Raw genomic sequence first — 24233 nt, forward strand, 5'->3', positions numbered from 1 at the left:
TTCCTCTTCCTGCACCATCATGTTTGATAGCGAACCCTGATGCGTTACCTGTTCTTATTGCGCCAGGTACATCTCCTTGTCTTATACATCAAGGGCATGAGATAAACGAGTTCTAATGATTCCTATCCCAATAATGTGTAAGATAAGGATAAATATGTACTGTGTGCGACAAGAATAGAAAGAACGAAGACGCCATCTACAGAGGCGGGTTTGTGGAACTACATAATGCTTGCTATTTTTACAATGTGTAAGACGAAGACACTGATATAGTGTGCTCTTGCAGAAAGATGGAAGTGGCCTCACTCATGCCACCTACATTTTTAGGGACTTCGAATTCTCTGGTAAGATTCGTGAATATGATTACAGTGACTCTGATTAATATTCGAATACCTTTTAAAACGCGATAACTTTTTTAGAAGTATACTAAACGATTTGATTTTTTTTTAGATGATTAGGGACCAGTCTACTAGACCATAATTAGAATGCTTTTTTTAAATTTTGCTATTACATACTTAGAATGACAAAAAAAAACTCTGATTTTTAACTTTTTTATCTGAGCCTATAACGAAGATTTAAAAAATGCGTTTTATAAATCTCGGTAACTTATAAGTCTAGTAGACTGATCCCTCTATTATCTAAAAAAAATTCAAGTCGTTTAGTTCGAAAAATGTTATTGCGTTTTAAAAGGTGTCCGAATATTAATCAGAGTCACCGTAGGTATCCAACAATGACAGACGGAGAGAGAAAAGGATAGACTGCGAGTCTCTCTACACACCAGCTCGAGAGAAGATTCATTAATTCTTCACTTTTCGCTAATGAGTTATAAACATTTGCAATTAAGGAATGTAAAGTGGAATTCTAGCTACTTTTACATATAGTTTTTGATCGGGTTTAGTGCGTTTTTAAACAGTTAATAAATTTTGCAAGCTGTGTTCCGAGATAACACCAAATAATTTGACAGCATCCTACAAATAATTAATTTCTTGACTTCAGAAACGTCATTTATGATGATTTGTAGTTAAAGAAGCAGGAACGAATCTCTAGCCGTATGCTAATAATAAATTTAAACACATTTAGTGCAATATTAATAAATTATTAACGATTTTTTCACGGGAGTACTCATCTACTCTATGCCCATAATGTGTAAGAAAAGGACAGATTTATTATGCGACAAGGATAGCAGTGGCTTGATCGTTCCACTAACTTTGCATTTTATGGCTACCCATACTTCACTAGCCGGAGCTGTATAAACAAACCTAGTGACACGTCGCGTTATCCCTGTCCTTGTTGTGCTCCCTTGCTTATGCATTGCAAAGATAGGGAGAATGGGGTTAACTCTTAAAACAAAGTATTGGTATTGGTTTGGTAGATAGGGAGAATTAGTTCAAAAACCTGCCACCGTAGATGGCGCCATCGTTCCTCTCTTTCTATTCTTGTCGCATATTGTCTTTGTCCTTATCTTACACATCACTAGTTTACGCCTACGCATTACCCTCTACATACTTCTATCAACCAAAACTCGCGGGCCGTAAGAATCTTTAGAACTTTCCCCCACTTTTCTATGTGGAAAGGAAAGAGAAAAAGATCGGGAGTAAACAAGAATAATAATTAGAGTAATAATTATTTAAATAAAACTAAGAAGTAAACAAAAATAATAATTAGTTACATGCAAGATTAAGTATTATTCAGTAGAGAAATGGATGACGAAGCTGAAACGTATAAATTATGGCGAATAAGAAAGACTGTGATGCAGTTATGTCATGATCGAGGTTATCTCGTTACTCAGGACGAATTGGATCAAACTTTGGAACAATTTAAGGAACAGTTCGGCGATAAACCAAGCGAAAAAAGACCGGCACGCAGTGATTTAATTGTTTTGGTAGCTCACAATGACGATCCTACGGATCAGCTCTTTGTATTCTTTCCAGATGAACCCAAGATTGGAATCAAAACAATTAAAACGTATTGTCAGAGAATGCAGGAAGAGAAGATTCACAGGTAACGTTTTAATTTACTCTGGTAACATGATTTCCATATTATCATTTTCTATCTATATTTTATGCAATTGTTTATCACAAATAGGGCTATTATTGTCGTTCAACAAGGTATGACACCATCCGCGAAACAGTCTTTGGTAGACATGGCTCCGAAATATATATTGGAACAATTCTTGGAATCAGAGTTATTAATTAACATCACAGAACATGAATTAGTACCTGAACACATTGTACTTACACCGGATGAAAAGGAAGAACTACTTACTAGGTACAAGTTGAAAGAAAATCAGCTGATGCGTATACAAGCTGGTGATCCTGTTGCTCGTTATTTTGGCTTAAAACGTGGACAAGTTGTAAAAATTATCAGGCCATCCGAAACTGCTGGAAGATACATCTCTTACAGACTTGTATGTTAAATAAACAAGTTTTATATGCAACAACTATGTCATACATGTGTATTGCCTTGAGATGAAAGTACCTATATGTATCATATAATTTCCATAAGTATAATGTAAGACCAACAGATGTACAAAATATATAAAAGCTATTCTGTAAATTAACGAATTACAAACGTATTTATAGGTAGTATTTAATCGTACTGTAATTTATTGAATTGTTACACAATAAATAGTTTTTACTTTGATATCAGAATTGATAGAATCAGAATTAGCAGATACAATTTTGTTCAAACATGTAACTTTATTATATTTGATTATTATACAATTCTTGGTCCAGATACATCATGGTATACTGTTGTCTTAAGACAACTCAATTCCAAATTGATTTAAATAATTTACACAGATTGCGGGGAACATTGCTTACAGTAAGTGAATGTGTACCATGTTTCAATATCTTGCATCGACAATCAATATAAAATATTTAAAAAACTAAAAAATGCAGAACATATCCAACGACTGCTAATGAGATCTATTTAGAAATTATGAAATTAATAGAGAAAGTAATACATTCCGAGTATAAATATTCTTGTCAACACGAATATGCAATACAAGTGGATCTACATGTTTTTAAGTCATTTAAGTCTAAGTTAAAGATTTCCCAAAGTTTTTACAAATTTTAAATGTCTATTCTACGTCCACGTTTCTGATAACATTAACTACAAAAACTTCTAACAATTTTAATGCTTTTTAAAATTTAAGCAAACGATCGCTACTGTTTTAGGATTAATTCAATGAATAGTAATTTTTCTCCCGATTTGATCAGGATAACATTGCGCATATAGGAACTATATAAAATACTATAAATCATTTAAAAAAATGTCAGCAATGTAAAGGGGATTATTAAATGGCTATATATGTATAATTTTTTAATCTCTTATTCATAAACGTCAATCGCTATGTTATTGGATTCAATACTGAAACCAAATAGTTTTGTATTTTGTAATTATTGCAGTCTTTGAATTAAAAAGAAATCTATTATTACTTTAGAATAATTGCCTCTTCTCATTTTTACTTATTTTATATAAATGTAGTGCATATACAAATACAATGCAACTTTCAATTATTATATAATGCACTTGTAAAACACTTATAGAATTTAAATTATTAATTCTTATATAACAAGTATCAAAAAGTATCATGGATTATGGGCGTAAGTAAATAAGGCATGCAAGTGTAATTAATATAATATATTGTTATCAATAAAATGTAACATAACGAATAATAATAATAATAATAATAATAATAATTACAAAATAGGGCTACGTATTTTCACTGTTTACACGAAGATAAAAAAAGTAAGGTGTGCCGAAATAATCTGTTAAAAAGAAAGTGTTTAAAAAATATACACGAACTAGCGTTCTTTTAAAAATTACATGTTTCACGTTATACAGACAAGTCTATTTCGCATGACCAATTTTCGGAATTATATCATGTTTTGGTATGTGTCAAAAAAATGCATTACGGAACACAAATTCATCTGGATTCTATGTTTTACTTGATTCGCTAATTTATTTCTGACGCGTTACAAAGAATAATTCAGTCGCTCGTTGTACTCGAGTCCCATTAATATATGTATATGTATAACACGTACCATGTTCGTGTAAAATTGGCATTTTTGTTTGTTTCTCTCTGTCGTAAAATCTCAAAAAACACCATGATATATTTCGAGAAAGAAAAGTTTGTTTCATAGGACAGCAGGTAGTAATCAGAAAAATAAAATTTTCCAATCGAGAAAAGTTCGACCCACGAGACGGCGTTACAGAAATTGCAAATGTATCTTCGCTAATACTTAAAAAAACATTTCCCTCGAATCTTGTCTGAACGATTACTCAACGTACAGTCTGAAAGTACAAGTCTATATTATATGATACACAGCAAGTATATCTGATACATCAGCATCAGATTTGTCTCAATCGTTCGAGGAATATTATCTTCCTCTTCTTACTTGTAAAAATATCCACAACATAGAGGCATAGTGTGCATTTTATGCCAAAAGGCGACGCGTTTTAATGCTATATCTATATAAAGTTCTTGTACCTCGCGTACTAGGCTCTTTATCACGAAGGTCACCCGTTCTTCGAACAGCAAATTCTCGTATCGAAAAATACAGTGTTTACGCCAGCCTTACGTTAAATTCGACTTTCGAAACAGTATGTATTTTTCGTTTAATATGGCCGGTGCTTCTTGTTAACCGATGTACACACAAGGTCAATATTATACCTTCGCGTTTGAACACTCCATTAATGGACTACCAAGAAATAGGAAACACCACTCCACGATTCGTTTGTCACACGTAAATGTTATGAATGTATTTTCAGATCTACTCTCTACTCGATTACTTGTGAAACTGAAATATGAGATGCTTATGGGATGTGTCTATTTTACACGCATAATGACTATTAATAAATTCGAGTAGTAATATCAGTCTCAGTGAAAAATTCTCCTGCCGATCTGAATTGTAAACTAAAAAAAACCTTGCTACCTTGCTATCTATCTGCTACACAATAAAACTCTAGGTCTGTGCATTTGTGTTACTAAATAAGGAGAAGCTTTTTCAATGAGACCGATAAAGAGTACTAATGGTGTATCAAGCCAAGCTAAAAACTCGACGTCTAGACCACCAATGCATCCTGGTAGCCCATTCGATAGGCGGAGTTTGCAAAATTTTCTTGATTAATTCTGCTCCAGCTCTGATTCTGTGTATAGTAGTGGTGGGACATGGTGGCCGATGCTTCTGGCCTGTGTGTGCGCGATATCAGGCCTAAAATCAACGATCATTTTATTCTGAAAAATCAAATGAAAAGCTTAACACGTTAAGCGCAGCGTCAGCCTCCTGACAGTGGACTTTTCGTTTAGGCGGCGTCAGTTCTCTTGGACTGACAGTGTACTTTTCGTTTGGTCGGCGTCTGTTTCCAGGGACTGACAAGCGAACCTATCGTTTGAACAGTATCAGCGCATGGGCCCGGTAGTATCATGGTTAAAAAATAATGCCGGCCTGCCGCCTCAACGGAAAGCCCAGCAAAATCGGCTCCGCGCTTAACGTGTTAAAATACTGCTATTACACTTACCTAGGAGTGATAAGGAGTGACGTACGTAGATGGGAACAAGCCTCGTCTGTTACCAATTTCTCCATGCCACCAATGTTGATCCGTACGGTCAGTTACAGTAATTACATCACCTCGTTTAAACTCGAGTTCACCAGGTTCTTGTGGCATGAAATCGTATAACGCTTGTACTAGGCACTGAAACAAAATATGATATTATGATAAAAATTAAACAATTTTTCTCTGTCTATATGTATATATATTTAATTGATTTCTATGCATCATTACTTCTTCTGGGATCATATCTCGTAGTTTAACATCTTGCGAGCGAGAAACGGATGCCGTACGATGATATTCTACTAATTCGTTAAGACTGTTAAATTTGACCACCCACAAGAAAAATTTTCCTTGGGCATCCCTCAATACTTTGAAGTGTTGAACACCATCTGAACACCTGAAGGAAACCATCAAATAATTATTACTTAATAGGTATATTTAATGTTCATATAACCACATGTAGTTTCTTTTCCATAGAATTTTACTAACTTAACAGACAAAGAGAAATCACCAGGCGAACTTTCACTAATTCTAATAAGAAAAGCGCCTTCTTGTTTGTTCATTAATAGTCTCTCTGCATCTGCTCTGGTTATCCTTCCATAATACCAACTGTAAGAAATATACAAAGCATGAACAAACAATGAAAACATGAAAGAAGTTAATAGCAATTTACAATAAATTAATGAAAAAAAAAACGAATAGAACACCCACTCGTGGTTTTTCATTTCTATGTAGTTACTTGGAATGAGTCCTTCTCTGGAATCTAGTTCAGCTCTGTACCAGTTCATGTCATCCTCCATATTTAGAATCTGTAAGAATAACATAGCTGTTATACCATGCATGTTACAGTAACAATGTTGTGTATTAAATCTGTTAAGTCTAACAAATATGTTTATTGTTCTAATATAAATATAAACAAAGCATTAATAACATTGTGTATAATTTTATTCCAAAGGCTCATATTACCGAAGAACTCGAACTGTTTATGCCCTTTCTAATAGAAAATGTTTCTTCCATATACACCCAAATAAATTATGCTTTCAAAAGATTTAATCACATAATTGAAAGCAATGCCTCTGGAATATTTTATAGGGCAGACAACTCTGAATTGTGCAACGCTATAATTTACCGGTGAATTTTTTTTGGAAAAGGGAGATGTGTAAACTAAAAGGAATGTCACACGATTTTTTATTTAACCGCAAACGGAACAGGAAGAACAGAAATTGTTATCTTCGCCACACAATGTCAATATTACTTTGAGCCACACGTTTTAGGCGCAAGTAATATCTAAAAGCAAGTAAAAATCAACATTTTTTCTTCGACTCGAGGAAAAAGCGAACGGGGAGCATCATTTTGTACAGAACGCTACGCATTGTCGCGAATATCCTGAAGCGACACGCGACATCCGTTTGCGCGATAGCAGTTCGGAAAGTTCAGGATTGGTGAAACCATGTGCTGAAAACTAGCAACGGTACACAGTTTTCTTCGATTTTCTATTCGGAGAGTGTATCGCTACGATCGAGGATCGAATATAAGATGTACAAACCTTGAGGATTTGGCTCCTTCGAAAACTAAGCTCATCCTCGGCGGTAGCCGTAAAATCATGCTTTGCTATCGCCTCCATTCTGTTTCTTCGTTCCACGAGAACAAGAACGACAGAGAGGAAGAGAGAGAGACAATATTATATATCCAGTGGTTGAAGGCAGCGCTAAAACTAGCCGCCTTTGTTTGTCAGTGGGAAAATGTAATGACAGATACTGACTGTTATTAGTCTGGTACGGAGGTAGATTTTCCTGGTTGATATTTCTATACTATGAGTCAAAGACACGTAGGTGGTCACGACTATACGGAACGGAACGCGCGACACACACGAACGAACGACCACTTGTGCTTTTCTCTGGTGCGCTGCCTGCGATTATCTGAATCAGTCCTCCGTCAGTCCGCCTGGATCAATGGCACATTGGCACGAACATATTAGGCGCAACACGACTGCTGCTCGCGGATGGGCCCGTTCGACGATTCGAGTCACTTTTCAGGGAAGGTGAACTGTCAAAAGCAAAGGTAGGATCACGCGCTCGCACGGCTGTCCATCGCTCGTCTTATCAGACATTACACTCTCGACTCTCCCACTGATCTCGGCTCCGTGTTTCGGTCCACCGATGCGCACTGGCCCACTGCGCCGACAAGCCCACCTCGACGTCCGGATTCGCCTTTACACCAAATTGAAATGCGATCGACGCGTTCGATCCCGAGATGTATACCGATCAAACGACCATCGGATTCCTGTAAAACGGGCTCGCAAACAACCAGCGCTGGCTTTCCACAGTCGCAGGGACAGTGAACGCGATTTTACCAGACGAAATCTCCAGCGTACTATTTTTCTGTGGCGCAGGCGCGCGCATGCGTGCTCTACGTATGCTGCGTCGACTGCTCTGCCACCATTTTGTACTTGATATCACCCGTATGCGTGCACCAATGTTGCGACTTTTCAAAGCGCTACAGTTTTAAATAGATTTCTACGCTACGAGAAGCTTATCATCTATCTTTATCATCCCAATATCTTCCATTTACGGATCAAGCATCGTGCACGGTTTACTTTCTGCCGTTGGATTGAAAGCTCGAAAATTCTAAATCGATAAATAGATTCTCGACGAGCTTTCAAATGATCTAGCGAGCTTGCACTACCAGTACGGGTTCGTTCAACTTTTTCGTACAACAGTTCTCCGGCTGTTTCTTGGAATGAATATCATGTTCTCGAAATTCCATCGATGAATCAAAACTGAAGACCAAAGATAATGGAGTACTGCGTATTTTCCGTTTTCCGTCATTTCCTGCCATGTAGAATAGATTGCTATCGGGTAATTGGATACTGACCATGCGATAATAGCGAATGAAGTCGTGCTCGTTGCGTAATTATTTCACTCATCATCGAAAGAAGCAGGTTTGCGTTAAATGATGAAATTACGAAACCAAGAAACGACTAAAAATTTGACTCGTTACGCAAGCGATATCCCGAAACCACGGCTATTCTACGTTTGAAAGCGTCTTACGCCATGAAATATGCAGAAGAGAAATAGAAATAGAGAAACGTTCGAACTGGCCGCGAAATGCTTGTACATTTCCCGCCGACATCATTGTCGCCGATCACGTGAGTATTGAACAAACGTGCAGTGAAAGCAGGATAGGTTATAGTATTTGCAACGTGTTCAAATTGAAATTAGAACTGCCGTTCTGGTGGATGTTTACCAAAACACGGTGAACATATTTGAAATAAATGCTTGATCGCGCGGTAGATCGGACGTGTTGCAAGATACCGCGTAACTTCCACGACGATTAAGGTACCGGAAATTATCTTTCAGTTTACAAAGCGCGGTTCGCTCGTTTTTCAACTCTATTTACAGTTGACCGACGGGTTTCGAGAGACGGATCATCGATGCGTCAGGCTATTGTTAATTGTTACCGGTGTACGGTTGTTTTCGAAGCGGGAAAAGTTGGCACGATAAAGATCTCCGATCGACGTTCTTCCTAGATACAATACGGCCGAGGTAATGTATTGAACGCGGTTAAGGAACGAAAACCGTCGCGCCGCTGTAACGCGTATTGGGTTAATTATTCGCGCGTGTCGATCGATAATTGCTCGACGTAAATAGGCGTCGTTAACTAATTAATAAAACCCTCGTTGTCGGCCTTGATGAAAGTTCGCTAACGAGACCTTTCACGCAGAACAATGTTCCTTTTTGTTTTAGTCGATTTGTTCGCTTCGATCGGATCGAATTCATAAGTCCGAGATAGATTTTTTACAATAGTTCGAAGAAATGAGAAAACGATCGTCTCGCGATTACGATTAGTTTGAGCGTGAACCGTGAACCGTGAACCGCGCGTCACTTGAATCAATAGCCCGCAACTTGACAGTACCGCGTCGAACTGTTATCTAAGACCTCATGCGAACGCATTGTTTATTCGCGTTTATTGTCTTGGGCTGTTTGCAGAAGGAGCAACGTTTTCGGAGAAGCAACGGGAGAGCAGGCGCCCGTGCGAGCGCGTTACCACGGAAATTGAATTACCTTTGTGCGACGGTGGCGTTGAAAGCGAGACTGGATTGTACCGCCTTGCAAACGAGCTTCCAATTAAACACGGCAAAGTACTGCAATTTGTACGACAAAGAATCTGGGGACGTACCGGTGTAGTCTCACCTAGCTGCGGCTGCAGGCGTCACGCGACCAGTCCCGTGGAAAATCTTTTAAATAGAACAGAGAAGAATTTTGGAAGGGAACAGACTCTGCACCGGGTCGCGAACGCATGAATACGCGCGCGTTTCGCTTCCCGTCGAAGATTTACGGACGTCGCAGATCCACGCTTCCGCCCACTTTCAATGAAAGTTCCCGAGAGATTTGCACGCCATTCGATCGTGCTAATTCCCAGCGACGAAAACAATTTCTTGACCGCAAGTTTCGTCGAGAAATATACTTAATGGGTCGAAACAAGAGAAGGGGGATAGGATTTGCTTGTCGTAGAAACGCCTGTCCTCCCCTCTGATTTTTCCATTGCAAATATTCGCGACCAGATGGTTCGCGAAGCATGAAGGTTAAAGAGCAAAGTCTCGCACAGGAAGGGTTTCGATTTGCGGGAAATATAAATCGTGATCCGTTCGAATCCGGTTAATCGAATTTAAATGAAATTCAGCAGTGGCCTTTGTTAGGGTTTCTCACGACTCCTACATGACGCGCCGTTAGCGCCGTCTTTTTCATCATTATCATAACCGTTACGTTATCCGTGATCTTCTAAAGGATGACACTGTTACACTTGGGGATTGTCATTAACAGAGAACAATTAAATTAACCGCATGCGCGCACCCGGTGCGTTCCTGGTTGAATAACTAACGACCTCGTTATTGCACAGTTACTTAACCCAGACCCCTAACCCCCGTTGCCGTTTATCAAACGATCCATACGCAAAGCATCTGATAAAAACTAAACGCATTTCAATCCTCAAGAACAACTGAACGATGAGAGAGACCGGTGGATTTCCATCGCGAGGAACGAGTATCGTTTCTAATACATGTATAGCTAGCAACTTATCCCTAAACGCATGCTGGTTGCACGGTTAATCTCCAAGGAGGAGAAACTGGGGTCAACAAACAAGACGCTGAAAGAGAAAAGAGAAAAGAGAAAAACGAACGGGGCATAGAGCGAAGCGAAGAAGAGCCGAAGTGCCGCGCGACAGCGAGACAGGACAGGACAGGGTGAGAGAAAGGAAGGAAGATGAAACGTAACGAGAGATGAAAAGTAGGCGGAGAGGAGGCAAAGAACGAGACAGGAAGGGGTCTCTCTTCGCGTCTGAGGGCGACCCTCGGTGGAAATGCAATTTCGGTTCTTGTCTGGTGGCGACTTCGCAACCGTGGCTCATATCTTCTACGAGGCGTAGCCCCTTCAAGATCGTTGAAGAAACAGCCTCTCTTGCAGCACACACAGAAGTCCCCTCTCTCGCTTTCTCTCCCCGGTCTTTCTCTGTTCCTCTCTCTCCCTCTCTTTCCCTCTGCTTGGCGTGTCTCAGCAGATGAAAGACTCCCGTGGCTATCAAAGGGAAAGGGAAGAGGCAAAGGCCCCACCAGACAATAATGGCCCTGAGTTCCAAGGTTTTCAGCCTCCTTGTCCAGGGATCGGTGGTCCAGACGCGTGATCACTCGAACCGAACCTGTTCGCCGATTCTAAGATTTTTTTTGCAAATTAGAACAATACCACGTACCTACGATGCACCTACGAGGTGTACACCTATGTGTAAGCGTATCTGACAGAGTAGTACGAATTTCGGTTTCGCGCGATCCGAGACGGGTTTTTGGATGTTTATTTTAAACTACGCGTCCGAACCATGCCAGCCAGCTAGCCAAATAGCCAGCCTCGACGAGGACATCTTCCTATGTCGTGCGAAACCGAGGAAAAACGCTGCACGAGGACTATTCACCGAGGAACGTTTCCCCTTTTAACCGATTACGAAACAAAGAAAGAAGGCGGTTCTAAATTTGTATCGGTTCATTTTGCATCCTCGTACAAGAGGTGAACGCTCTTCTGAACCGACGACGTTCTCGACGGACCCGCGTAGATTTCTTCTTCGTCGTCGTCTTCTTCTTCTTCTTCTCTTCCCCCCTCCTACTTCTCTTTCTTGTTCTTCTTCTTCTTCTTCTTCTCAGGGCTGTCGAAAACCGGAACAACGGTCTACGATGAATTTCCTACAAGCCGTCCCAGCACCTTGTTGCAATGATTCAGCATTCTCGATCGATTCACGAGAAAGGGAAAGGAGGATATCGATGGTACACGTGCCTCCTATTACACATTCCATGTTTCGTAGCAGAAGATCCTCAATGAAAGTTTAACCTAAACTGTAAATCCGATTAGGAGTACGACGAAACGCGCGTACACGTTAAACAATGATTCGAATCTAATCGATGTAAATGTTACCGTAAATGGTCATTAAGATCATTGTTGACGTCATCCTGTGAGGCATCGCATCGTTGAACTTTAAATACTATTATTAACAATTGTAATTTTTCGCCGTATAGGGTATGGTAAGTTTCCTTTTCCTGTTGACATACTTAACTGAAAAAAAACATTGATTCATGTTTCGAAAAAGTCTCGATGGTGTGTTCAAAAAATTTGTCAAAAAGACAAATCTTTGATACTTGTAAGGTCAAACGAGGTATCGCGCCCTTCGATTTAGGACCTTTAAAAAATGCTATAAAAATGCAATAAATTTAAGTCGTGTTCGAATATCGGTATCTTCGATTTCCCGCGCTTTCTATGGCTCCTCGTGATTCCAAATCCTACGAAGTAGTTACACAAAAGAGATGTTTCAAAGAGTACAACATTGAAAACACTTTCCTTTGTTTATATTATAATTTGTAAAGTGAAAGCACGAATAAGATGTGAATATAGATCGAATACCTTGTGAAATTACGTTCACTGATCGACTACTTTACCGTCTTGTAAATACTGACATAAGCGACCTCTTTTCTGGAACAATGGTATGTTAGAAAACTATTCATGTAAGAGACTTTTGAAGATAAGAAATAGACTTATCATCTTATGAACAGTCATAGCCTAATATGGTTGCCCTATCGACCTAAAAATTAAATTTGCCCCGTCTTTACATCTAAATTTCTAGGTCGGTAAAGCAGCTCTATTTGGTTACTGAAGACCGTAAAGAGTTACATCTATCATCTGTCTCGTCTATGGACGTAAATTGTGTAAGTAAATGTACGCTCGATACGTGCTGCCATCTTCGGAAATGGTTCAAGCATCCGATAAGGTAGAGTTCGGCTGTCACGCAGGAGGATGGCTCAATATATACGAAAATAAACAGATCCGTTTCACGTTGCTTTGTAACAAGTGTTTTCGTTATCTGGAATTTGTATTTGTATCTTGACGAACTAAATTTGAAATCCCATCGTAGATTAAAGTGTTTTCTATATATTGCTGTTTTAACATCAAGCAGCTCTAACGATCTTCCGACGAGCATTCGAAGAATTATGCACGTGAAACGAATCGAGATATATAAATTGTTCTCGACCATGACTTTATGGTTTCGAGGCATATGATAGTGAAGCCGGTTACCGTGGGATGACCAATTGCTGCGACTTTAATTTGTTTACGGCCATAATTAAATTTATATTTGTCGAATAAGACATATACACATCTTTATCCTTTTATTTTGTTTATTTTTTAATTAAAAAATTTGATATGTCGTATTTGATAAATATATAAAGTTGATCAAGCCTAGCAACCTTAATTCTTGCACACATTTCTCTCGTGTTTGCGACAGTTTTTGAAAATAGGCTACATAACGAGAAGGTAACAATGGATGAGATAGATCGAACTTCAACTTTCTCGATTGTTGTACTTTAAGAGGTTCGAACGAGGGCAACGATTTCGTCGAGAGGACGTTTTATCGCAGAGACTGAAATTTATAGAGTATACAAATTTGTGGATTCCAGAAAAATTGATGTCAAGGTGGCAGGTGTGTTTCGCACGGATATACCAGTAATAAGAAGATAATATTTGAGCCTCGAGAAACAGCGGTCTTCGCGAGTGCGAGAGAGTGTGAGAGACTGCGAGCGTCCTGCACTTTCCTAAGCACCTGCGGACCCAGAACGGATCCGGCAGGTGCAACAAGTGTACATGGAACCCCGAAGAGTTTTATGGCAACTGGCAACCCTCGCCCTTCCACCGACATCCGCAGGTAACACGATACAAGGTACGATTATAACGAGAAATTGCGGGCAGTCGAACCTTCGCCAAATCGCACAATCCTGCATACAATTAGGCTTTACGAGACATAACAAGATAAAAATAGCAACGATACGTTTCGACTTTCTAATTTCTGTTTTATTAAATAAATTACTTCGATTTACGGTGTTTACAATATTTTCGTCGAGATAGAATATAAATTCTATCTTTCATACATCTAATTGTTTATCCTGAATCTATTTACATGAAATGCAACATATCTCTATAAATATAATATTCGATATTTGTGATTGGCAAAATGCTAACAGTACTGTCAGGTTCACGTATTAGATTTATATCTAATATATTATTATTATTATATATATTATATTTATTATTATATTATTTATATCTAATATATTATTATTATTATATATATTATATTTATTATTATATTATTTATATCTAATACGTGAACCTGACAGTACTGTCAGCACTTTGTCTATCACAAATATCGAATATTATATTTATAGAGATATATAGCATTTCATGTAAATAGATTCAGGAGAAACAATTAGATGTATGAAAATTAATCGATAGGTAATATATGCTAACGTGTCGAATGAAACTGTTAAAACGAGCGAAGTCGATGGACGATCTTCCTGTCGTTCCTCGTTTCCTGTTTCCGGCTAAGTTTTGCTTCGGTCGAACTTTATCGTCGGGAAAAAAACTCGTTAGGTTGGCGCAGCCCAGCTGGCCAGCTTCCAGATCCCACCGGCAGAGGTTCGTCGTTGCGACGAAGATCGAGCGAGGCCTACTCCTCGACTCTCGTCCGACGATGGATATCGTGACGTAAGATACAACAGAATAAAACCACCGTAAGTCTTGCCGGTTCATTAGCGGAAACCGCGGAGTACCGTCGAGCATGACATCCTTGCAGGGAGAGAGAACGAGAGGAAGAAAGCGACAGAGGGAGGGAAGCGGAGAGAGACGGAGAGAGAACGAGATTATAATCCATAGTCTGATCCCGGCCTATCCACGATATGCCTTTGAAACGTAAGCTCCGTTGGCACAAAGCACGACCATGCCGTTTCTCGCCAGAGAATTCTGCTTCTGCCATTAACTTATAGTTCGCACCAAAAGCGTTGCATCTGCGCAGCAGGAGAATTCATTAACAAATAATGGAAGAGATTCTCAGGATAGATTTTATAATAAATAGCATTTCGAAAATCATGTCGTATCGCGCATGCGCGCTCGCGGTTTCTCGCGCTATTTTGCAATGTACCAATGGCCGCGCGAGGAATCGAACAAATTAAATCATTAATTTGCAGTTGCAACTACTGTCCTTGAACATTTCCAGGCTTGTTGGTTAGGCACGCTAAAGTTGAAAGAGAGCAGAGACAGATTTCTTCTTCGAAAGATTATTCGGAAGTACCATTCCCATCGATATTGAATTCAATCGGCACTGTATCGCTTCGCCCATGAAAGGCCAATGGAGTCACCAGGATCTCTTTAACGAGGTCGATCCGTTACCAGAACCCGATCGTCGAAGGATAAACCGAACACGTGTTCGGTCGGTGAGCGAATTTATGTTTTTTCTCGATGCGTTTTCGTTTTCATTTCTCGTGTTTTACAGAAACGCGTTTCGCAGACCGTTAGAGGCAGAGCGATCTTACGCGCGTTCACAGTCTCGTCCGTATTTCGTGCCGCAGCAAGACACTAAGGAGAGATAATGTGGTTGATTCGCACTCGGAGAGGTCGGGCAGATAAGCGAACCTGCAGAATTGACTTTCGTAATTACCAGCCGAGGCTGCATCGGTATACACATGCACTTATGTTCGAATGGTAATAGTCGAAAGGAAAAATGTTCTGGCGGAACTGACTCGCCGTCTTGTTGACGTCGGTCTATCCGGATCTTTTTCTCCTCTCCAATAAACTTTTAAATGTCTTGCAAAATTATCTTTTTCTTTCATGTTATTGTAGAGGGAACAACGTGCATCGCGTGCACGCTATACATACATACATACATACATACGCGGTGCGCGTACGTTACGCGTGAAAAATCGATAGCGTGGAGCGTTGCGTAAAATCGGTAAACTGACGTTTTCTATAAAATGACGTCAATCGGTACGTAAGCGTTATCCTGCGAATTGCGAATCGTGTTGTGACTCGGACTGGCGCGCAACGTTCGTACCGTAAAATATATTCTACCGAGTTTCTTTCCAGCATTGGGTTGCAAGAATTGTGATTCATTTTTGTATTCCGTAGGACGATCATTTCATCATTTCTTGAGGGCTAGGCAGTTTTGCACGATGTCGAGTCGCAGACTAGAGTTATAGCGGAAAATTTGCCGAAGAAGGGGGATTGCGGGCAGAGGAATTCTGGCGAAGAAGTATGTCTTTTCTACAATAATGAAGAATCGAACACGAGCCGTTATCGCGACGGACGAGACATTGGTATATGCTGCGAAAGAATGTAATGCAAGCGCGCGTGTCGCGTCGAAACAGTTCAGTGTCAGCGATTTGTTTTCTCGATGCACGAACGTTTCGTTGCACAACGTCGATTTATCGCTGACGAGGAGAAGAGGCTTGCGATCGCCTAGGAACGCGTTATCTTCACGGTTCACGTGTCGTCAGTTTTCGAAATCGATTCGTCTCCTTGAGGACTGCAACTCATTCAACAACGATGACTACTGCGTTAAACATTTAGCGCCGGAACGATGGACGTAAGGAAACAAAAATTGTATTCGGAATTTTTGGGGATTTCAAGTAGAGACCGTTATCTTATCAGCTTGTAACAGCAACGAGAATACAGAAACAGCCCAACTTCCACCGAATGCGCGCCAGTGCGCGGCAGATAACATTTCACTTCAAATCCCGCGGCCGATGTGATTCCATTCGAGATCCCTCTCGGTCGAACGTAGAGAAACCAGAATCCGAAATACGAGACGCGGAATACGAACCACAGATCTCGCGCTCATCTCGATTTCAATTCTCGCGATCGGACGGCTGCTTCTTGCTATCTTATAATCCTGTCGAACGAGTCCTTTAGTCGGTGACCTAGACATCCTCTGTACCGCATCTGGCTAGTAGAATGTACATGGTAGACTTTAAAGCTCCCGTGGCACCGTTTCGATCGAGTTCGCTCCGAAAAAACAGACTTTCTCTTTGTCTCTCGCGTGTTCTTTTCGCTTTTCGGTCCGGTCAGTGTCTGTGCACCTTTATAACGTGCGATCGAGAGCACGTTTGTCGTCGGCGGGAAATGAGGAAAACCGAGAGAGAATTCCGGGAGATCCCGATGACGTTATCACGGTTGTTGTTTACTGCAAACAACGTTTGGATTTCACAAGTAGCGCGATGCTGACCTTTTCTTTGAAAAAACGGTGCTGCCCGTGTACAACCGAGTCGAGAGACTCTGTTCGATGCGCAGTCCAGAAAGGGATTAAGTAACAATTACGTGAACGCTCGCATCGAGGCTAGAAGCCACGATTAGATAATAGTCGGAACGATTGTTGCCCGCAAATGCGCGATATTCTGCAAACAGACGAGCGTACATATACGTTCCTTGTCCCATCGACCGAGTCCCTTTAAATATTATTATTTCGAGGAGAAATTATTTAAACTTTTCATCGGCGAAGCTTTATCTGTTCGCAGAGCCGATAGTCGTCTTAACTTTGGTGGAATCCGATGATTCGCGGCGATGATGTCCGAATCGTTCCCGCTAGGATCTGGAACATTGTTTCTATCGATGGGTCAGTCACAAACCCGCTACCCGGATAAAGGTCCGTTTATACAGACCGAGTCCGGGCCGCGTCCAAGCCGATTTCTCGCGTCTCAAACGTTGCTGCCTACTCAGCAAAACCGAAGAGCGATATTGGCTTCTTCATCAGTATGCAAACACGTGTCATGGCTTTAGGCACCTTGAACGCGTAAAACTCATATTCATTGATCAGTATAGACCGCAGACGTCGTTTGCTTATTTGTAGAAAGGTATATGTAGGGTATAATGATAGCATTTACGAACTTTATGATGTCTCTTCGAGTCTCATCCGTGGCTCGGAAAGGATTCGTCCCGAATGATTTCTGAAACTTAATATAAACGTATCGTTGGTGATATTGACTTTTTTACGACGTTTTCTTTCGCAATTGTCGGTTTAATTTTATTCAACAGAATGTTGAATAAATCTTTTGTCGAAAAATATTTCGAATATCGATATTTCGAATTTATTCGAAAGTATCCATCAAATTTGGAAGTGTGACCGATTAATTGTTTATATAAGAGAAATTCTCGTTCCGAATTTCAGTTTCTCCAAATTGGATGGTCGCACCAATTTCTTTCTCTCCTCCTTTTTCTATTTCTATGCTCCTCGTCTAATGCAATTGCTACTGCAATTAAATCTCTTCTCGAAAACGAAAAGTTGCTTGTCATTACACTTCGAGTCCTTTCTCCAACTAAACTGTAGGATCTATACTGATCAGGTGATGTGAGATGGGAAGTACAATCTCGGCAGGAACAGTGAGAAAAGCGGACGGACACATGTGTACGAGACGCGGAAGGATAAGCAGGGGTTCCAAGAGATTTAGTAACGGTAGCCCTGAGTGGGAAATAAATACAAATAAGGAAGTATATATATACAGATGACATCGTTGTCGATCCGTATAAATGGACCTGTACATATAATTCGTTCCTGTTGGTCCCAAAGCCGGGTCGGAAATGCGTAGGTTGACACGCGAATCAACCAACGCGCTCTATTTGTTTACAAACGAGACACGTGTTTGTCCCGGGTCAAGGCTGCTCGGTTTTATAATCCAATTCAGATAACGGTAACATAGATTCCTGGACCTTGAGAACGTGTATTGCGCTAGAGAGCGGAGGAGGGACGACCGAAGGAGAGAACACGAGAGAACAAACCGCTCAATGACTCGGTTCGCGAGGAGTTTGTCAAATCATCTGTGTGCCCCTTCTCTCCCCTAAGGCCCGCCCCGATTCCCTCCCTTGTCCCCTAACCGCGGAGAGAGACACACGTTTATCACGAGAGTATAGTGGCACGGATAACGCGCGCACGTGACATTTCGAGTATCTCGAATTAAAGTGTAAACATCGTAGTACAACGTGGCTACGACTGAAGCTCGACCACGCGGACGGTGTCAATGATCCCACTAATTTATTGGATCGTTGCTTACGCACGTCTCTCCTCTTCGTTCTATCTGCGTATGCGCTGACGTTCATGTACGTACCTCTGCACACGTGTATTATGTCTATGTGTTGATGTTCGGCGCCGTCTCTCCTTCCTTGTCTAGCTTTTGTCAGTTGCGACTTCGAGGATCGCTGCTTTCTCGCGCCTGCCTCTCTGTTAATCGCATTTCCTTTTGGCAGATTGCGAAATGATGGAGGAGAGATGAACAAGGAGTGGTGCCGAGCCTGCTAGAGGACTCATTGGTAACGCTATCTAGAGTACTTTGACGCGGAGTCATCAAGAGGACGGTTGAGGACCATAGTGACCACCACATCCTTCTGCCGCGGACATCAAGAATTGTACCGTGAGTACTTGCGTCGAATCACCGACTAATTCTTTTTTTTTTTTTGCTCCAAAGTTCAAATACTACATTGAGAGCTGAGATTACTCCTGCAATGGAGTATAGTTCATTTGGACAAGCTTCGCAAACAGGCGCAAGGAATGCAGGTACTGTTCAACAGCAACTGGTCTGTACAAGTCCAAGGCACTTTTCATTTCTCAATTGTAGTTTAGACAGGAGTGACACTCCGTGTCTCTGACGATCTCTCGACGACGAGCCGATCAGAACACAAGCACGGTAAACGATTCGGTTCCGGATGAACTTGGAGTTGCGAGTATCCGGATACTCTGTTACTGGATCGTTTGGGTTGACACGGAGGTATAGGTAAAAGTGGGCACGTGCGTCTACCTCTGCGTCGCGTGTCCGCAGTTTGTGTCGTTGACTGAGGGTGGTGGCGGCGGCGTCAGCAGCGAAAAGGGGGGAATCGGGGGAAAAGGGTGACGGAGAGGGAGCAGCCACGTGTGAGGACGTACTACGATTTACTCGCAGATCGGTGGAACGTCTTCCTCGTGCCCTCCCTCGCCCCCTTTCTCTTTCTCTTTCTCTTGGACGGCTCTCTTTCTTTCTCTTCTACCCTTTCCCCCTATCGCGTACTTCTCTTCCTCGTTCTCCTCCTCCTGTCCGTTTCTCCTCCTCCTCCTCTTCCTGCTGTTCCTCCTCCTCCTCCTCCTCCGCCACCTCTTCTCCGTCTATATATATATACCACCGACATTATACTACTACTACGGGTACTCCACTTTCATTCAGTCGCTTCTAAAAATAAAGTCCCTGATTCACAATGCATGAATGACAATCACACTGAAAGGAATACCGCACAGACTTGTAGCCTTTCTCTCTCCGTCCCGGTGGGCATCTTTGTCGTGCTTACGATCTCTCGCTCTTGCTCTTACCGGTCGTCTCCCATCTCGCTTCTGTGTCTCCGGCGATTCTCTCTCAGTCTCTCTCCCGGTCTCTCTCTCTCTCTCTCTCCCAACTCGTTTCACCCGTCTCGCTCCCTTTTTCCGGCTAGATCTCTCCCTCCTGCCGTTATCCACCCCCATTTCCACGTCCTCCCTCCGCAACTCACGCTGCCGCGCGTCGGTCTCTCGTGTAAGAGAGCGAAATCTCGATTCGCCTGTTGCGTCAAACTATTGGCTCCGTGTAAATAGATCCCGTGGAAATTCCAAGTACCATTGCCGGCAGCGTGATCGATTCGAGAAGGGACAAGATCGATGGCGCATACGGGTTACTTGTTGCTCTGCACGCCGGAATTTACGGATTCGACGAACTGCAACTGTTCCTTCGTTCGAATGCACAGGGTCGTGGTAGGTAACGGACACCTCGTTGTTGCATTTATGATTCGATTGCGTATCACACGTGTATTGAAATTTTTCTCGTGCTAATTGAATTGTACGGTTTCCAGATCAACAGTGATCACGTAGCCGCAACGCTCGAGAAATTCGAGGAAATTGGCTCGCAACCCGGACTACGCTGCCGAGTTCTCTCTGTCTCGAAGCATCCAAGGAGAACTGGTTCGGTACTCATCATCATCGTCACCTAGCGTTCGCGATTCGACGTTCCAAAATAAAAAGCGGATAATCGAATGTCCCTGACTGCGGCAAAACATCGGACCAAGCGACCGTTCGAGAAAGTCAACGTTGAAAAATGAATGGACCAGCCTTGAGTCGTCACAGACGAATTCTAAGAGCCGCGCAACTATCCCAGCGTGGAATTCACCGACGCGTTTAACATTAATTCTGGCCGCTACGGAATCGCAACAAAGATCAGAGACCCGGGCGATGCTAATCATTCGAGGAGGAAGCAATGGGAACGAGGAAACGATATCTATCGGGGCAACAAATTTTCGTAACGTGGAATCTTAATGTAGGGGACGATCAACCCGGTTGGCAGAGTTTCCCCCGCGATGATTATCCGTCGCCTCGAGCCTCCGAGTATGCTCTAGAGAGACTGCGGTGCTCGGAGCATGAGGCAGAGTTAGTAGTAGTAGCAGCAGCAGCAGCAACAACACCTAACCAGCGGCGAGAGCTGCTCACGGCTAAATATATCTCTCTCTCTAGAGCTACTCAAGGTCACAGCGCTCGGATTGGCCCATGATAAAGCCGAGCCTGATGCCCGTCTCTCGTCCGACTGGTCTTATGCTCCGTCCGCACACGTTCCGTGCCACTGTCGTTGCCGCTCCACTGTCGTGGCCCACATGTTGCCTCGCAACAATGTCGTGTAGCAGCCGCATCGAGAACACGTGTTCGTATCGAACACGGCTATAGCGCCCCACATCCGAGCACCGTATTTCGAACGCGATACAGGATACAACCAGTCGCGGCTACCGTTCGCGCTCTCTTTCGTTCCCCTCTCGCGCTAATTGCATCTTTTTCTGATCGCGTTTAATCAGATTCGTTTATTCTACGAATAAATAAAATTTATTCGTAGAATAAACGTTATTCGTGTGGCCTGTTGTTATCTTCAAATGATTAACAGGTTGCGGATCTATTTTTAAAAATAATCGATGAACAGCCGCGTGGTCGAAATGAGAAAATTGTTCTATAGCGGGAGTATCTCTATCTTTTTCCTGTCCGGAGGAAGGTAATAAGTGGGGACAAATTCTCGTTGGGAAGAGACAATGCGGGCTCGAGCAGCAGGGAAATATTCAAAAGTAGTTTTCGGCGCTTTTGAACGTCGGTCGATTCAATTTCGAGGAGGCTGTTCTGCGGTTCGACGATGCTGATAACAGAACTGAGCTTCGCTCGTTCTGCAGCTGAATTTGAGGTTAGGTTATTGTCCGGCCGTGCGGTGAGCATCGATAACGGCGCGTTGCAACCGCGCGCGCGTCCTGCTCGGCCGATCTGGCAACCGTGTACTTACCGGTCGACAGTGCCGGGGTTGAATTTCAAGCGCCCGAGGGACAGAGGGGGTCGGGCCTCTCTCTTTTGTATAGGGGGCACGAGGGCTTCACCGATGCTCGGCGCATAACGGTGAGTCGACGGCCGTGATGTGGGGCTTATACAGGCTTATACTCGGCTGCCCGGTTGGTTCTCTTGCCTCTTGCCTACTAAAACGCTTCGAAAGAAAACCGGCCTTTCTCTTCGTCTTCCCCTTCTGTACCGTGTCCCTCGTAACATTATCCGCGACTTGCGCTCTAGGCCTATGGGGTTGAGTCCCAGCATAATCGCTCGTTTCTCACCACCGAATATTCCCCTCTGTATTCGAATTACGAGACTCTCCAACCTCCCGCATCATGGTGGGAATTTGAAATTCAGTAAACAACGTGTCGTTCGAGCAATGTTTCCTCTTATTTAAGTATTTTAAAATACTTAACTATATAAAATGTCCGTGTGTGAAACCGCGGCTCCTCGTCGATTGCAATTTAGTTTTTTAGAACATGACTATAACGCTAGTATGTACGTTGCGAATAAAAACTTCTTAAATCGTCGTAGCGGCTTCCAGCAACGAGGCAAATACAACTGCAACCCCTGGTACTCGGTGTCCGACTACCTGCACCATTGTCCGCGCGCATTCCTGCCGGAACTTGAAATTACTTTCTCGCAGTTAGACCCTTCGGCTTTGAAAATTCTCTTGGTGCAAATCCGAATACCTAAATCCTTGTAAATAGTGTCATAAATTAATGGGGACTGTGAAAGTCCTGTTTCAAGGGATAAGGGATGCGCTGCAAAGTATATGGCGGTGAGGACCGTAAGCGTTCCCGTAGACACCTACTTAAACGCAGGCCAAAGGAAAGGTGTTGGTGTAGGATTAGTCGCAACGTGATTACCTGAAAGATTTTCCGGGCTTGTTATTCAACGTTGATGATTCGAAAGTTTCGGAAAGATTACTGGCAAGTTCTCTCGTTGTTGCTCCGCAGGAGCAACGACAATGGAAAGTTACCGAAGCGCAAGCGCTCGCTCGGCACTTTCCACGGCTACAGTCGACTGGCTAGCGGTTATAGAGCGCACCAGTGGTAGTGATGCTGACATTGGTAGTGAGGCGTTCGCTCTTCCATGGTACTCATGGGCATGGCTCGGTTGGCGAAGCAAGATCTCACGACGATACACGGCGTACCCACACGAACACACCGGTATCGCATACCAACACTAACCCAAGGCTGATTATATGCCAGCGCTGCTCTGCCACCAGCGTGGCATGTGGTACTGATACGGTGCTGTATAGGCGTATGCCGTGCTGTAAAGAACGCCCGTTCTCTCACGTACACGAACGCAACGCGATGCAGCGCAACCCAACCCAATGCAACGCAACGCGACTGAACAAACCCTTCGCGCGAAATACGTATCGTTCCGAGGAAACGATCGCAATTTTGCGCGACGGTCACGGACGCTAGGGGGAAAAAGCAGCGAACAAAAAGGAGGTCGAGAGATTTAAATCGATTCGTCTCGGAATTTCTGTAAGCGACGACGAAAGTAGAGATCGTGATAAAGTATCGAACGAGAGAACAAAAGGTTTCAGGACAACGAATTTCCTGGAAAAGCTATTCTCTACAGTTTACAAAATTGAAAAAATTTGACAAGTTTCGCAACTTCTCCGACGTCCACCTTTATTCGGAAACAATCCCTTCCATTCGCATTGGAAAGTATTATAGTATTTATTCGTGTATGTACGTAGTTTGGAGAGGTTCGAAAGCCTAGCAGACTTTTCGAAAATGTGTTCGGTTCGGCGCGACGCGAGGGTTGCTCGCACGCCTCCTCCGCAAATGTCGTTTCGCGTGTGTTGGGCCACTTCTGCTGGCACACGTACACACGTACTATCGACGGGTAGAATGCGCATGCGCATACAGGGACGCTCGGTGTATTCGCAGAGCGTGACGCGTCGCACACAAGCTTCGACCTCTTCGTAGAACGAACCCCGTCTCTACCCACACGGTTTAACCTTGCGG

General features: G+C 42.5%; 2 protein-coding genes and 2 long non-coding RNA genes across 8 annotated transcripts; 2 read left to right on the forward strand and 2 right to left on the reverse strand.

Annotated features, from left to right (window-relative positions):
- The first annotated feature begins 1501 nt into the window (after window positions 1–1501).
- On the forward strand, window positions 1502–2640 carry Rpb5 (DNA-directed RNA polymerases I, II, and III subunit Rpb5). The gene is made up of 2 exons (XM_033474926.2): window positions 1502–1998; window positions 2083–2640. The coding sequence occupies exons 1-2, from the start codon at window positions 1697–1699 to the stop codon at window positions 2411–2413; spliced, it is 633 nt and encodes a 210-aa protein (XP_033330817.1). The 5' UTR covers window positions 1502–1696; the 3' UTR covers window positions 2414–2640.
- A 987-nt stretch (window positions 2641–3627) lies between these two features.
- Window positions 3628–7955, reverse strand: drk (growth factor receptor-bound protein 2 drk). 3 transcript variants are annotated; one of them, XM_033475002.2, is made up of 7 exons: window positions 7319–7947; window positions 7103–7181; window positions 6268–6365; window positions 6046–6165; window positions 5788–5953; window positions 5524–5697; window positions 3628–5216 (listed from the first exon to the last, which is right to left on the reverse strand). In XM_033475002.2, the coding sequence occupies exons 2-6, from the start codon at window positions 7178–7180 to the stop codon at window positions 5524–5526; spliced, it is 636 nt and encodes a 211-aa protein (XP_033330893.1). In that variant the 5' UTR covers window position 7181; window positions 7319–7947; the 3' UTR covers window positions 3628–5216. The 3 variants fall into 3 exon arrangements, with proteins under 3 accessions (XP_033330893.1, XP_033330892.1, XP_033330895.1); XM_033475001.2 differs by having other exon boundaries at window positions 7103–7187; XM_033475004.2 differs by having other exon boundaries at window positions 3628–5239; window positions 7103–7955.
- Window positions 7956–8711: 756 nt separating this feature from the next.
- Window positions 8712–22778, forward strand: LOC117222940 (uncharacterized). 3 transcript variants are annotated; one of them, XR_013034547.1, is made up of 7 exons: window positions 8712–9101; window positions 9546–13788; window positions 14514–14831; window positions 15136–16500; window positions 19152–19458; window positions 19520–20655; window positions 20754–22778. It is a non-coding gene; the product is annotated as an uncharacterized LOC117222940 (long non-coding RNA). The 3 variants fall into 3 exon arrangements; XR_013034546.1 differs by having other exon boundaries at window positions 15136–15352; window positions 15427–16500; window positions 19152–20655; XR_004490792.2 differs by having other exon boundaries at window positions 19152–20655.
- On the reverse strand, window positions 22617–23542 carry LOC143260400 (uncharacterized). The gene is made up of 2 exons (XR_013034548.1): window positions 23118–23542; window positions 22617–22947 (listed from the first exon to the last, which is right to left on the reverse strand). It is a non-coding gene; the product is annotated as an uncharacterized LOC143260400 (long non-coding RNA).
- Window positions 23543–24233: the final 691 nt, after the last annotated feature.

The sequence above is a fragment of the Megalopta genalis genome, chromosome 12, assembly GCF_051020955.1.
Source record: "Megalopta genalis isolate 19385.01 chromosome 12, iyMegGena1_principal, whole genome shotgun sequence".
NCBI lineage: Eukaryota > Metazoa > Arthropoda > Insecta > Hymenoptera > Halictidae > Megalopta > Megalopta genalis.